Source organism: Linderina pennispora, assembly GCF_002104995.1.
Source record: "Linderina pennispora strain ATCC 12442 chromosome Unknown DL89scaffold_10, whole genome shotgun sequence".
NCBI lineage: Eukaryota > Fungi > Kickxellomycota > Kickxellomycetes > Kickxellales > Kickxellaceae > Linderina > Linderina pennispora.
Genome location: NW_024468258.1, coordinates 306,153 through 319,742, shown reverse-complemented (window position 1 = coordinate 319,742; position 13,590 = coordinate 306,153). Strand labels below are relative to the sequence as shown.

The 13,590-nt window shown below is 57.2% G+C and overlaps 4 protein-coding genes across 4 annotated transcripts; 1 reads left to right on the top strand and 3 right to left on the bottom strand.

Moving 5' to 3' along the window:
* Window positions 1-1,595: 1,595 nt before the first annotated feature.
* On the bottom strand, window positions 1,596-5,681 carry DL89DRAFT_285013 (NUC173-domain-containing protein; the record flags this gene model as incomplete). The annotated part of the gene is made up of 3 exons (XM_040889805.1): window positions 5,444-5,681; window positions 3,082-5,364; window positions 1,596-3,014 (listed from the first exon to the last, which is right to left on the bottom strand). Exons 1-3 carry the CDS (start codon window positions 5,516-5,518, stop codon window positions 1,596-1,598), a joined length of 3,777 nt encoding a protein of 1,258 aa, XP_040742050.1. The 5' UTR covers window positions 5,519-5,681.
* Window positions 5,682-5,991: 310 nt separating this feature from the next.
* On the top strand, window positions 5,992-7,686 carry DL89DRAFT_236762 (ATP-dependent rna helicase). The gene has a single exon (XM_040884976.1). It carries the CDS (start codon window positions 6,285-6,287, stop codon window positions 7,626-7,628), a length of 1,344 nt encoding a protein of 447 aa, XP_040742049.1. The 5' UTR covers window positions 5,992-6,284; the 3' UTR covers window positions 7,629-7,686.
* A 40-nt stretch (window positions 7,687-7,726) lies between these two features.
* DL89DRAFT_28477 (Di-copper centre-containing protein) lies at window positions 7,727-9,706 on the bottom strand. The gene has a single exon (XM_040889794.1). The coding sequence runs from the start codon at window positions 9,336-9,338 to the stop codon at window positions 7,812-7,814; it is 1,527 nt and encodes a 508-aa protein (XP_040742048.1). The 5' UTR covers window positions 9,339-9,706; the 3' UTR covers window positions 7,727-7,811.
* Window positions 9,707-11,626: 1,920 nt separating this feature from the next.
* On the bottom strand, window positions 11,627-13,042 carry DL89DRAFT_268744 (uncharacterized protein). The gene is made up of 2 exons (XM_040888033.1): window positions 12,885-13,042; window positions 11,627-12,853 (listed from the first exon to the last, which is right to left on the bottom strand). The coding sequence occupies exons 1-2, from the start codon at window positions 12,926-12,928 to the stop codon at window positions 11,932-11,934; spliced, it is 966 nt and encodes a 321-aa protein (XP_040742047.1). The 5' UTR covers window positions 12,929-13,042; the 3' UTR covers window positions 11,627-11,931.
* Between the last annotated feature and the right edge of the window lie 548 nt (window positions 13,043-13,590).

Here is a 13,590-nt window from a genome sequence, read left to right as displayed (position 1 = left end):
CATGGTCCTACTGATTGGTCTGAATGTGGGCCGCGGCAGATCAGACCATTACAAAAAGAGCAGTCTGTGATATTCCAAACCATGCTGGCTCCTGCAAGCTCTGACCTCGCCGATTTCCATTTCTCTTTTGGCATAATGCATGGGCATTTGCAGAATAGCTGTGCGATCGCCGGCTACTTCAGCTCTTTGAGGTGCTGGCGCGGAACTCAGGAGCAGCATAGGCCGAAGACCTGCTCTTGTGAATGGGGCTACCAGCCCAACGCCTAGACGATGTCCGGTCTGCAAGGCAATCGCCAGACTCTAGGCACTTGCCAGACTCTAGGCACTCGCTTGTTTCCTCCCTCAGCCATGGGCATGCCATGCGCAACATACGCCGAGCAGATCCCCACCCCTTGCTCAAGAAACAAAGGAATTTAACCAGCCTGTGGCAGACAAAGGACGTGCTGCACCTGGAGCGGCACCTGCGTGCATTCTTCCGGTGCGGACGGATGTGCAGCTCAAAGGCTGGCGTCTCGCCCATGGAACACGCCAAACGATCAGCAGTAGCGCCATGCCGAACTTGGGACCATTACTGCCACCGTGCGCCATCGGCTACGGTCCAGCACGCTCGACCACACAAGCGACACAAAAAACGACGTGGCACAATCCGGTCGTTCCCACCTCTCCCCCCGCATTTCAGCGTGGGGTAGAATGGCTTGCCGAGACTCGCTCACCATGCGCGTGCTGCCGGTGCATGGCTGGTTACTGCTTGCTGTGGTTACAGTTCGATCCTGTTACTTTGCTGCATTTCGATCTCCTTTCACGCACGCACACGTCGCACGCGCAACGCCGTTATACCAGCAGACTACGTCTATTCCTGCGTTTTTGGCAGATATTTACTTTTTAGCTTACGATAACCGCTGGCCAGAAGCCGAGTGGGCGCTCGTGCAGCTCACATGGTGGTGTGGAATGTGGAAGATTACATGATATGTCCAATTGTGCAAGCGCTGGCCGTGCCCAAGCCGCCCGGCAAGCCCAATTGACCTGCTTGTCTCCCCAGCACAAGGCCCACCAAGTGTCTCACAGGCTCTTCATTTCCAGCAGCAGAAAGCACGGTCAGGAAAGGCGCCATGTGCACAAGACACTGGCTGTCCTCGCAGAATTGGACAATTCTGGCCCTCCATTGCATTATGTCCATGGGCATAATCTTCCCGCCTTCCAGCTCCACAATCGCGGACATTTTCCGACAGAACTGGACAATCAGAACTTTGACAATCTGCAGCAGACAATTCCCGGCGTGGCCCAAGGCTGCTAAAAACACCCCCTTTGTGCCTGCAGCTTTGTCCCGTCTAAGGTTGCCCATGTTTGTTTGTGCCTCGCTGGGCATGTACTGGGTCCTTTCCTAATCTGGCTCGCAATGTCGCACCTACATCCCGCACTGGACTCCCTTTCCAAGCTTGTCCTGTCCGAGCTCGGGCTCCCAGGCCCGGCAGATATACGTCGGCCCATTGTCCAATCGCCATGTCCACCACGATTTGCACATGTAGCTGCGTTTGTCTTTGGCCACACTCGCTTTCTGTACATGCACATCCTCCCCCACCATCCGGTACGTCGTCCTAGTCCGCACATGTGCAGATCATTCCGAGAAGCACTGCACATCTCTCCCGAATGGAAGAAGGTTGAAACAAGTTTATATAGAACGGAAATGCATCTCTCACTTGCGGCGCGTCCCGCTTGTCCTTCTTCGAGTTGCCCTTGATGCTGACCCCGCCCTTCTTCATGGACTTGGGGTTCAGCGGCACATATGCATACGGATCGACATTTCCGCGCTTGACATCGCCCTTGGCCTTCTTCGAGCGGAACTCCCTGCCCACAGCAGCACCCGCGTTGGTCTTGCTGCGCTTGCCCATCGGCGTCTTCGCAGCCTCCTCATCGCCGCTCTCCATCTCAACGTCGTCATTCTCGTCGCCAGCCTTGCGCTTGTGGAACTTGATCTTGCCACTGGCCGTGCGCGTGAATCCGTCCTTGGACGTAATCGACTGCAGGTAGTAGTCCTCGCCCTGCGCCTCGTCAGGGTTGGCTGCCGCCGCAGCAGCCGCCGCCTCCTTGAGCTTGGCCAGGTCCTCGGGGTCCTCAAACACAAACTTGCCGCCTTCCATCTTCGGCGCAGCGCGCTCGCGCTTCTGCTTGCCAGCCGGGTTGGTGAATGCAAAGTGCGTGAAGGCTGTGCGGTCGAGGAAGTCGAGCGGTCCCTCGGCGTCCTCGCGGATCCACGCACCGCCCTTGTTCTTCTGGCGCGACTCAGCAGCGTTGGCATCGCGGATCTGCTGCTTGCGGCTCAGGTTGCTCTGGCGCTTAGCCTTCTGCGCCGGCTCGTCGTCCGAGTCGTCCAGCTCGCTCTCGCTACCGTACAGCGCATCTTCATACGCATTACCGAACGACTTCTTGGCCGGCTCGCTGGCAGTCGCAGTCGCAGTCGCAGCAGCCGCCGCCGAGACGTCGCCGGTGTCAGCAGTTTGTGTGCCCGGCTCCTTGGCGCGCTTGGCACGCACCTGGCGCTTGCGCATGTTGGCGATCAGCTTCTTGTGCTCCTCAGGCGTGACCCGGTCGACAGCATCGAGGCCGACGCGGCGCACAAGGCGATCGAGAATATGGCGGCACTTGAGGCGCATCTGGTTCTTGTACTCGTGTGACCACTTCAGAATGCTCTGCACAATCTCCTCCAGATGCTGTTCCAGCAGGTCCTTGGGCAGGATCACTGAGGCGACCTTGACAAAGCCCAGCGATGACTTTGCAATTTCGCGGTTGTTGTGCGTCACAAACATCAGGACCGTGCCCAGGATCTCGAGCACAAAGCTGGTCTGCAGCTGCGAGTGGAACTCGAACAAGGCGCGCGAGAGGGCTGCGATCGTGGCGCTGATCATATGCGGAGTCTGTGCCGCCAGGCCGGCTGCGATCATCTTGAAGAACTCCTCAGTGGAGGCCTGCTGCGTCTCGCCCTCGCTGCCCATGGCTGCCATGCTGATCACGCCGCCCTGCGACATGCGGCGGCCCATGGCCAGCAGCGTGTCAAAGGCAATGATGCGCTACGCGTTCGTTAACCTCCTTGGTGCCCAGGATAGCCTCCGACAGGAGCGCCGGGATAAAGTGCAGCTGGTCGTTGTTCAGACCATCAGCGAGCACCGACACCAGCGCCAGACGGTCACGGCGCGACGCCATGGCCACCGACTCGGCCGATTCGATCAGCGCCGGAATCAGTGCATCGGACATGATCGACTCGACAGTCTGCCGGGCAGCCGACCCCTGCTCCTGGCTCGCCAGCTTATAGACGGCCTTGTACCCCTTCTTCTGCAGCACGGTGTCCTCGGCCTGCTTGAGCAGCAGGAACGACGCCTGCACCAGCATCTGCGTGCGCTCAGCGTCCAAGTACGGCGCCATGACAATGGCCAGGTCCATCATTGTGTGCGCTGTTGGAGGTGGGTGTGCCTCCAGGTAGCGCTCGGTCAGTTCGCTAGCAGCAGGCGGCTTGTGGGTCTTCAGCGCCTCGTCCAGCATCGAGCACACCTTGACAAAGGTCGCGTTGACCTCAGCCGGAGTGATGATCGACAGGAACGCAACAATTGTCTCGACCAGATAGCCGCGGCTGGCGCCCGGCGACAGAGCAAAGACATTGAACAGCTGAGACAGGTAGTCTGGTGCAAACTGGGCCAGATGCTGCTCTGCAGCCAGTGCCTGCTGCTTGGTCAGCGGAGCATTGGCAACGTCGGCGTCAGAGTGTGCGAGGCCGTGCACAGCAGATACAAGCGTCTGCAGGGCACCACAGATGGCTGGGCGGACCTCTACCGACTCAAACATCTCGGAAGCAAGGCGCGCAGCAAAATCCACAGAGAACGACTGCACCACGTCGCTGGGCACATTGCAGAAGCCGCCCAGCAGACCCCACACCTGCTGTGACAGAGCGCCAAATACCTTCGACTCGATCTCGCGGCCCTGCGAGCTGAACCGCAGCGACTGGGCCGCCAGATCGTCGGCCAGTGGCAGCATGTTCTGCACAAAGTAGGCCAGGGGTGCATCGCGGATATGGCTCTTCATCAGCGGCAGCAGCCAGGCGCGGCCGGCAGGTCCGGAGCGCTGGTCGGCCGTCAGGTTCAGCGGGAGAACCTGCAGGAAAGCCGCAGGGCCAATGGCACGCACAGCAGCACCCAAGACAGCGTCGGCCTCGCTCTTGAGCTCAAACTCGGGCTCCATGCGCATGTTCGAGATCTCCAGCAGAATGCTGTCCATAACCGGGTGCGCGACGGACCCGAGCCTCTGGAACAGCGCCGCGAGCAGCAAAAACATCAGCGTCCACGACTCGCGGTAGCGGTAAGACACGCCTGATGACAGAATCTTGACGATCCGCTCAACCTCTGGCGACTCAAGCATGCTGTCCGGAATGCACTCGCGCAGCAGCGCCCAAATGCACTGCGTCGCAGCTTCGCGCGTGCTGGGCTTGCCAAGCTCGATGTCGGGAAGGATCAGGTCAATGAGCTCGGGCAGCGACTGGAAGCACACGATGGGGCTGATCTGTGCGTAGGAGATGTATCCCTTCTGCACGATCTTGAGCCACGCGTCGCTGACCAGCGCATCGCCAATGTTCGGCTTGATGTCAATGACCTCGGCCAGCAGGTCGCGGAACTGATCCTCGTCCAGAGCAGCCGCAGCGCTCGAGAATGCCGACTCCAGCGCCTGGAACGATAGAGTGGTGATGAAGGGCGTGTTGAGCTTGGGCAGCTGCATCAGCACTGAGCACAGCTCACGGAACTCCTCCGCCGGCCAGGCCAGATCAACTGCCTTGACAAGCTGCAGCGTGTGCATCGCCGCCTGCGTGTCGGCCTTGGCGTTCCCCAGGGTGGTGAGCACAAACTTCGCCACAGTGTGAGCAGCAGGGTGCACGGTGGCTGGGGGTGGCACATGCGCCAGCAGCTTCACCACAGCTTCCTGAGCACGCTTGCGGATCTTGGGCTTGCTGTCAGTGGCCAGTGCCAGCAGCGACTGGAACGAGCCAAGCGCAATCGGCTGACCCCACGACCCGGCGTCCTGAGCTGTCAGCACCGACTCCAGGCACGAGATCACGGCCCGCAGCAGTGCGACATCGGCAGAGCCCAGGTCCAGAGACTGCGACAGGACAGCCATCATCGTCGTAAACTTGGCCCGCAGCGTGTTGTGTGACACATGTGGCAGAATGATGCTGAGCAAGTAGATGATTGCGCTGGACAGGCCCTTGGACGATGTGCCAGCCTGCTGCTCCAGCAGCGTCAGTAGGGCCGCGAAGTAACTTGCGGGCTCCATCGGCGCCTTCCGCTCTTTTAATGTTTCCTCGACCGCCAACAGCGTTGCCGCATGCTACATAAAAACTTCCAAGTTTAGAAACCGCACTATATTCACCACCGCGCACACACCGACAGCGACTGTTTACGCATACCTGCTGCTGGTGTGGGGCCTTCGAGTTGATTTGGTTGCGCAGCTTCTTGAGCTGCAGTTCGAGTCCGCTATCCATGATCCGTTGTCTGGGTCTCAGTTAAACTCTCCGTCTAGCGTATGTGTGTGGTATATTTTGTTGCGCTACAAGTCCGGGATGCTGCGTTGATATCCCAGGATAGTGTGTGCAGAAAATGGAGAAGGCAAGCAATAGGAAAGGTGTGGAGAGAAAAGGCAAGTGCGAGGTGTGCAGAGAAAGCAGCCAGGCGCACTGTGCGAACTCGGCCCTGCTCTGGCCAAGGAAAAAAAGCTCGTATTTTTTTTTGCACAGATCGTAGCAGCGAAAAATAGCCATTATCAAGGGATCAATCACCGGATCAAAAAGTCTGGTTGCTTTTTTTTCTTTTCGTTGCTCTGGCATACACATCGCCTGGCTGGCAGCCATCAGGCATTTTGTTTTTTCGCTTTGAACTTGCTGTGTCTCCCGTTATCCCAACTCTCTATATATCTACACACTGTTCACAACCATGCCGGCGAAGGGAACTGCTGCCAGCGCCAAGCCGCAGAAGCGCAAGAGATCCAACACTAAGGTGGTCGCCGCCAAGGCCGACAAGGTCGTGGCCGAGACCCCGTCCAAGACCGAGGAGGTTGAGGACAGCAGCGACAGCGTGGAGGAAGATGAGGATGAGCCCGTTGCTGAGGCTTCTGATAGTGAAGAGGAGGAGGAGGAAGAGGAGGACAAGCCTGAGGCAAAGAAGGTCAAGGCAGCCGCTGGCGAGAAGGAGCTTGACTACTCGTTCACCTCTGTGCCTCTGTCCGATCAGACCCAGAATGCGATCAAGGAGATGGGCTTCACCAACATGACTGAGGTGCAGGCGCGGACGATCCCGCCGCTGCTGGCTGGACGCGACGTGCTTGGTGCCGCCAAGACCGGCTCTGGCAAGACTCTGTCGTTCCTGATCCCCGCAGTCGAGCTCCTGCTGAAGCTCAAGTTCAAGCCGCGCAACGGCACTGGTGCTATCATCATCACGCCGACGCGTGAGCTGGCGCTTCAGATTTTTGGTGTGGCCCGCGACCTGATGCGGTTCCACTCGCAGACTTTTGGTATTGTGATCGGCGGCGCTAACCGCAAAGCCGAGGCGGACAAGCTCACCAAGGGTGTCAACCTGCTGATTGCCACGCCTGGCCGCCTGCTCGACCACCTGCAGAACACCAAGGGCTTTATCTTCAAGAATCTGAAGACGCTGGTGATCGACGAGGCTGACCGGATCCTGGAAAACGGTTTTGAGGACGAGATGAAGGCCATTGTCAAGATCCTGCCCAAGGAGGAGCGGCAGTCGATGCTGTTCTCGGCCACCCAGACAACAAAGGTTGAGGATCTGGCCCGCATCTCGCTCAACAAGCGCCCATTCTACATCAACGTCGACGAGGGCAAGGAGAAGGCCACTGCCGAGGGTCTCGAGCAGGGCTACGTGTTGTGCGAGTCTGACAAGCGTTTCCTGCTGCTGTTCACGTTCCTCAAGCGCAACCTGAAGAAGAAGGTCATTGTGTTCTTCTCGTCGTGCAATTCGGTAAAGTACCACGCGGAGCTGCTCAACTACATTGATGTGCCAGTCCTCGACCTGCACGGCAAGCAGAAGCAGCAGAAGCGCACCAACACCTTCTTCGAGTTCATCAACGCCGACAAGGGCATCCTGCTGTGCACAGACGTTGCTGCCCGTGGCCTCGATATCCCTGCCGTCGACTGGATCATCCAGTATGACCCGCCAGATGACCCCCGCGACTATATCCACCGCGTCGGCCGTACAGCGCGCGCTGGCGGAAAGGGCAAGTCGCTGATGTTCTTGCTGCCCAGCGAGCTTGGCTTCCTGCGCTACCTCAAGCAGGCTAAGGTGCCACTGAACGAGTACCAGTTCCCGCCCAGCAAGATCGCCAACGTCCAGGCCCAGCTCGAGAAGCTGATCCAGAAGAACTACTACTTGAACAAATCAGCCCGCGACGGCTACCGCTCGTACCTGCAGGCCTACGCATCGTACCAGCTCAAGAACATTTTCAATGTCAATGAGCTCGACCTGCCAAAGGTCGGCCGCGCATTCGGCTTCACCGTGCCGCCCAACGTCAACATTAGCATTGGCGAGAGCCGGAAAACCGACAAGAGGAAGCGCAAGTCGTTTGTTGTCAAAAAGTAAGCCCTCACCGCCAGGGTATTTCTTTGCTCATATCCACTTACCATGCAATAGAAAAACGTTCAAAACATTTACTGCGCAACGACAGCAGCGCGTGCTGAGGGACATGGATGTATGTTTATTCATTTCGCCTAGGCCTGGGAATGAACTACTAAATGTAATGTAACATCGTGATAAACGGGTTGTTTACTTGGAGCCCGCCTTGTCGCCATACTTCATGGCAGCATAGTGGACAACCGCAGGCGACACATATCCCGGAATCCGGTTGAATCCTTCAATGATATCGTGCACCTGCGAGTGGAGCTGCGCTGCATACGTTGCGTTAAGGTTGTTTTTCTGGCACCACCAGTCGGGCAGCGGCTGGACCGCCGGGATCAGGCGCTCCTCCTTGGACAGCTTCGACAGATCGACCTTGGGGACGTGCAGCAGGTCGAACACATCGTTCGTGACATTCTCGGCAATCTCACCGACTGCCTCAAGCGTCTTGGTCAAGCCCTGTGGCAGAACCGACACGACGTTGCCGACGCCCTCCAAGAGATGCGCAACCAGGCCATCGGAGCCCAGAAGACCATTTACCAGACCACCAAGGCCGAGGATGTCCTGAGATGGGGCCGCAGCTGGAGCAGGAGTCTGGCCAGTGTATTCACGGGCAGAGAGACCAGCGGCGTAGGCAAGGCGACGGAAAAGACGACCATTGCGATTGTGTCGGTGGCCACCAAAGTTCATTGCACCCAGGGGCGTTCCACCAAGGCTGCTGGCAAGCGCGTTTTGCACAAAATCTTGCACTCCACGGCTACCTCCACGCATGGGCTGGCCCGGGTTGGCTGTGGCGGCAGGTTGAGGAGTAGCAGACTGAGGAGCATCACCATTGAATTGCCTTCCTGGAGTCAGCGGTTGCTGCTGGGGCACAGGACCAACAGGACCAGCAGGACCAACAGGCCCGTTGAAACCAGTGGGACCGTTGGGACCAGTAGGACCGCTCATGGGGCCAAGAGCAGCCGGGCCACCAGTAACCTGCTGGTTGGCCTGAGGACCGCCTTGCGGCTGCTGCTGCTGCTGCTGAGCTTGGCGGTCGACTTCCTGCATCAGCCGCTTCGTTGCGGCGCCCGAACCTGAGTCAACATAGACATAGCACAAGGCAGCACTGCGCGGATCTAGGACATCGCGCACACGCACATTCGGGTAGCCGGGTAGCACCTCGTCGGCCGAGACCGGCGGGTCCTGATAGTTCGAGTTGTCATACATGGCAAACCGCGTCTCGGGATTCATTAGCTGCCAGTCGTACCACAGCTTGTCGACCATCCCGTGGTGCAGGAAGAAGAACGGGTCGTTGGGCGCAAACATGGTCGACATATCGCCAGAGATTCCCAGATGCACGGCGCCATGACAGCCGTTCTCAATACCGCTCGACAGCGCGCCGTACTGTGAAACCGTGTTTTGCATACTCAGCAGTGCCTCTGGTGGCCAGAACGGCGAGATCTGGTCGCCATTATTGAACCTGCGCGCCAGACAGTGAGGGGTCGACACGCGCATCTGCCAGTTGGCCAGTGGCCCGCTCTGCACGCAGCTGTTTGGCCCACTGCCATTGCCGCCGAGGAATGAGTCGGTGAACAGCGCACTCGCTGCCGGGTTGCTGGCATCCAAAGACCAGTCCCAGTACGGGACAGGGACGCCCGGGTCAACACGCTGCAGAGCGTTTGCAAAATCGTTCATGAAGTGCCGGTGGAACACCAGGAACCGCGGGTGTCCATGGATTGTATCTGCATTCTCCACATGTATACTCGACAGGCGGTCCAGCTCACCGTTTTCACGCAGTTGGTTGACTGCACGCAGGTACCGCGCCCGGTCTTGGGCCGACAAGGAGCGAATCTCGGGTCCGCTGCATCGGGTTCGCGCACTGGCTATAGGCGAGGCCGGCAATGGCCGCCATGGCTGACATGAAGCTCAGCTTGACCATCGTATGGCTGAGTTCCGAAGATAGCGATAGAATAGATGGAAGATTGTTTGGGATGTGGAAGATAAAGTTGCCTTTCCTACTCTACGACCAGCGAGATGTATGAAATAAGAAGGATGAGAACCAGCTTCTTTGATGCAAGGGGAAAGGGGAGAGTTGCTGGGGATGTGTCGTGAATGGCAGGGGTATTCCGTCCGATTATATGAAAATACGAGCGAGGGCAGAAACGAGGGACTGGGTGCCCAAGATGTCAGACCGATAGGAGCCAAATAGAGGGGCTGTCGTTACGATGGTAGGGCGGGTGGGCTATTCTGTGCTGGTGTCAACAAGAGCAACAGGATGCACAATGCAAGCCAAATGTGAGGATGAAGAAAGGCAATGTGCTTTCTGGGCGTGAAAAATAGAGCGAAACGAATGCGTATTCGGAGCAAAAATAGAGTGCACAAACCGAGCTGCCTGGGATAATGCTTGCGCAACGCCAAACGCGTAACTCTTGTCAGAATCCTAGACCAAAAAAAACTGTTATGCTTGTTTTGTCCGTTCGTCTTGCTCGCGTCAGTTTGAAAGAGAGAAATGACCCGAGAAGAAAACTGAATAGAAACTGAGGTGTCGGAATAAAAGAGGGAGGAGGGGCGAAGGAGGGAGAAGATGGGTGGAGAAAACGATAATGGCTACTAATGGAGGGAGAAAGGAGAGACTGAAAGAGCCCACCAATATGGAATGAGATGTCTACGGCGAAAGATGTTTTGCATTGAGGCCGTATTTTGAGAGACCGCGCTGCGCCAGGCTAGTTAATAAAGCATTCTCTCTGGGCTCAGCTTTTTTTAGATGCTAGTAGCAGGCGGTCCCTCGATTCCCCCGGTCCCTCTGCCATATGCCGCCGCCATATTTTGAGCCCACGATGGAACGAATCGCGCCGGGCTGCTAGTGGTTATTGCGCTGCTTTTCATCCATATTCCGCCGCTTATTCCCGCCGACAACATGGGCTGGTGCGTAACAAATGTTCGTTTTTTGTGTCCCCTGCTGGACAATCATCCTCCCTCAAATGCACTATATTCACTATATTGTGCTGATGGTGAATAAATTGATATTCAAGCCACCCGGACCGTTCAGAGGGGGTTTCCTCTCTTCCTGTGTAGCGGGCTGCGATTATGCACGGAAGCGTCTTGTGCGAGGCTGCAGAGACGCTCGTATTCTTGCTGCTTGCAGAGACTTTAGGTAAATATCCCACCCTGTGCACTATGAAGACAAAGGCATAGTGTGCCACATGTACACAGTGACTGCCGTGCTATATACGAGTTGGATTTGTCGCCTATTTATAGCTCACATTAAACCCGTTAATTTATGCCAATGTTTTCCTAGGCGGCGCTCCAGCACAGCCCATATGGGAGCCCGCAGTCTGGAAAGCCGAAGGTTCCCGGGTCAGAAAAAAAACGCATACTGCTGTGGACGAAGCATACACATCAGCCACCGCCTCCTAGGGCTTGTGCCGCGCTCCCTCCCCATTCGGGGTGCCAGTCAATGCTCGCTCCTAGTCTAGCAGCTGCGCTATTGTTTTTCCGAGAATTCTGCCAACTAACAAGCGTCTGAGTCCTGCACAGAATGGTCAATAGCCTCGCAAGCACCGGCAGCCATATTGGCCGAGAAAGGGACTCCAAACTGCCGCTTGTCTCACAGCCGACACACCCTGCCACATCTACCAGCATTCAGATATTGCCGCTGGTGGCAATTTAATATCTGGGTTCGGCAGCGCGCTTCGCGGGATTTTATCAGGCGAATAGCTAGAGTACAAGTGGCTGACACACTGTGACTGCTGCCAAGAGTACGCATGGGCCATGATTTCCGGGTGTGCAGATGTCATTCTCCACGTCGCACCTGTTGGTAGATAAATGTAGAACAAGTGATTTCTGGACGCCCCTTTGCCCAAGCGCACTTTCATTCGAGGATCCATAGCCAACACCACTGTGAATGGAGCTGCAGGACGCATTTGATGCATTATCTGCCTGGACTCCTGTGGTAGGATCCCGCTCTAGTTAATACTGGTATGTGCGTGTTTGTCATACATCTTATTTCACCACTATGACCGCTTGGGCATCAATAGCATGGTGCGGATCGAGGATATCTAAACACCGCATACATGAGCCGATCATATGGCAGGCCAATAGACATCCAGCAGAACAATAAACGAAGTCTAGTTCTGCACGTGCTACAAGAGTACCACATGGCTATGTGCTACGGATATCAGTGATAAAAGTTTTAAGCTGCGGGTTTTATAATCTTGGACCACTACTGAGCGGGCTAGGTTACATGGAAAAGCAAGCTGAGCAAAAGAGACCGCCCGGATGGCCATGTCTACCAGCCGAATATGAGATCCAAGGCAGTCTGAAATACTCCGTTTCGCGGCTTTGGCGGGGGCGGCTGCCTGACCACAGATGCACTGGCCACATGTGCCAGCCTTCTCGGAGCTACTTCGAGTCCGTTCATAATGGATGCCATCCGCGCGGCTCTCCGAGCACGAGGCGTCTGCATCTGCAGTCGCTGAGTTAGTGATAGCGACCCCTCATCGGTGCTGTTGGGAGGCAGCGCATCGTCTTCAAAGGGCAGCTGGCGGTCTGGGTACAGCTTCATGAACAAGTGATCCACGCACTCTGCATTCGCCCAGTCAATGCGCACTTTACGCTTGGGTCCCACACGCAGCTTTCCCTCGCAGTCGGCTAGCGAAACCACGCGCTGAGCCTGCCATGGCTCCGAGTATAGCAGCGCTAGCGTGCTGGTCTTGCCCTGCGGCACCACCGTGAATGACATGATCCGGCCATACTCGCGGAACGAGTTGTAAACGCCGTACTCGGTGTTATTGGGCAGGTCAAGCACCATCACCGACCGAATCGTGAGGTTATCGTACAGCTGCTCGTTGGTAACTGGTCCGTCAGCACTAGGCGCCTCGGCAATCTCTGGCTCTTCGCGCCCCGTGCTCTTCGCTGCAGGTGCCTCATCCTTGTGCCGTGCCAGCGCCTTGACCTTGGCCTGCGCGGTGCCACTCCAGTCCACATCATCAAGCATTATTACTGGCGGCGCATCTTCCGGCGGCGCCGCTTCCTTTGCGCTGTCTTTGCGAGACTTGTAGGCGCCAGAGAGCATGTCGTTGGATCCGAATCCGCTGAGCCGGCGTGTCGAGCGCGGCGAAATCATCGTGGGCTGCGGCGCAGGGGTCGACCCGCTGCTAGCAAGGGCAGTAGGCTGACTCGTTCCAAGTCCGCCAAAGAACGAGCCTGGTCTGGGCAGCGACCCCAGGCTCGCTGGCGAACGAGCCTGGCTGAGCAGGCGACTTTGACACCTGGGCATTGCCCATCAAGAACGAAGGCAAAACATTGTTTGCCAGATGCGGAGATCCAGGACCCGGCGACTTTGGCCGCGCAAACGGAATCGCGTTAATGCTGTCGCCCAGATGTCCACTGCCGGGCACTGGCTCCTTTGGCCACGCGCCAACGCCGCTGCCGCCCAGCAGCCTGTGCTCGGACGGCGTAGCCAAGCCAGCGCGCGAGTTCGCCAGCATCTGGTACTGCGAAGGTCTGCGGACCGTGCCTGCCATGGGGTTGTGCCGCGATAATGTGTGCGAGCGCGCGGCCGGGATGGCTCCGCGATCGTTGCGCGGTGTAAACGGGTTGTACGAAGGAAGCGCGTCGTAGCTGCTGCTGTTTCTCATGGCTGTGTTGAAGATTGCAGTGACGTGGCTCTTGGGCCGGGTCGGCGTGATGAGCTCTGTCCGTTTACGCGTGCTCCGGGGAGCAGGAAAGCGCACCCTACTGCCCACCTGCTCAGGCTTTGCTTGCGACATTGTGCTAAATCGGAGAATACCGACTGGAATGTGTGCGGAACGACAAGATTTAAACAGAGGGTGTAATGTAGAATGTTGGAAAAATGAAGAACAGCAACAAGAAAAATGGGGAAGAGAGGGCTACGGGGTTCAGGCGTCAATAAGCGAGCGCAACGCTTGCTTTGGAAAAATGGCCT

What these genes read in the sequence shown, in the direction of transcription:
- DL89DRAFT_236762 (XM_040884976.1), top strand. Translation starts at nt 6,285, where the DNA reads ATGGGCTTCACCAACATGACTGAGGTGCAGGCGCGGACGATCCCGCCG.
- DL89DRAFT_28477 (XM_040889794.1), bottom strand. Translation starts at nt 9,338, where the DNA reads ATGAACGATTTTGCAAACGCTCTGCAGCGTGTTGACCCGGGCGTCCCT.
- DL89DRAFT_268744 (XM_040888033.1), bottom strand. Translation starts at nt 12,928, where the DNA reads ATGGGCAATGCCCAGGTGTCAAAGTCGCCTGCTCAGCCAGGCTC. An exon ending in TCGCCTGCTCAGCCAGGCTC is followed by an intron (nt 12,854 to 12,884) that starts GTTCGCCAGCGA and finishes GTCGCTGCCCAG; the next exon opens with ACCAGGCTCGTTCTTTGGCG.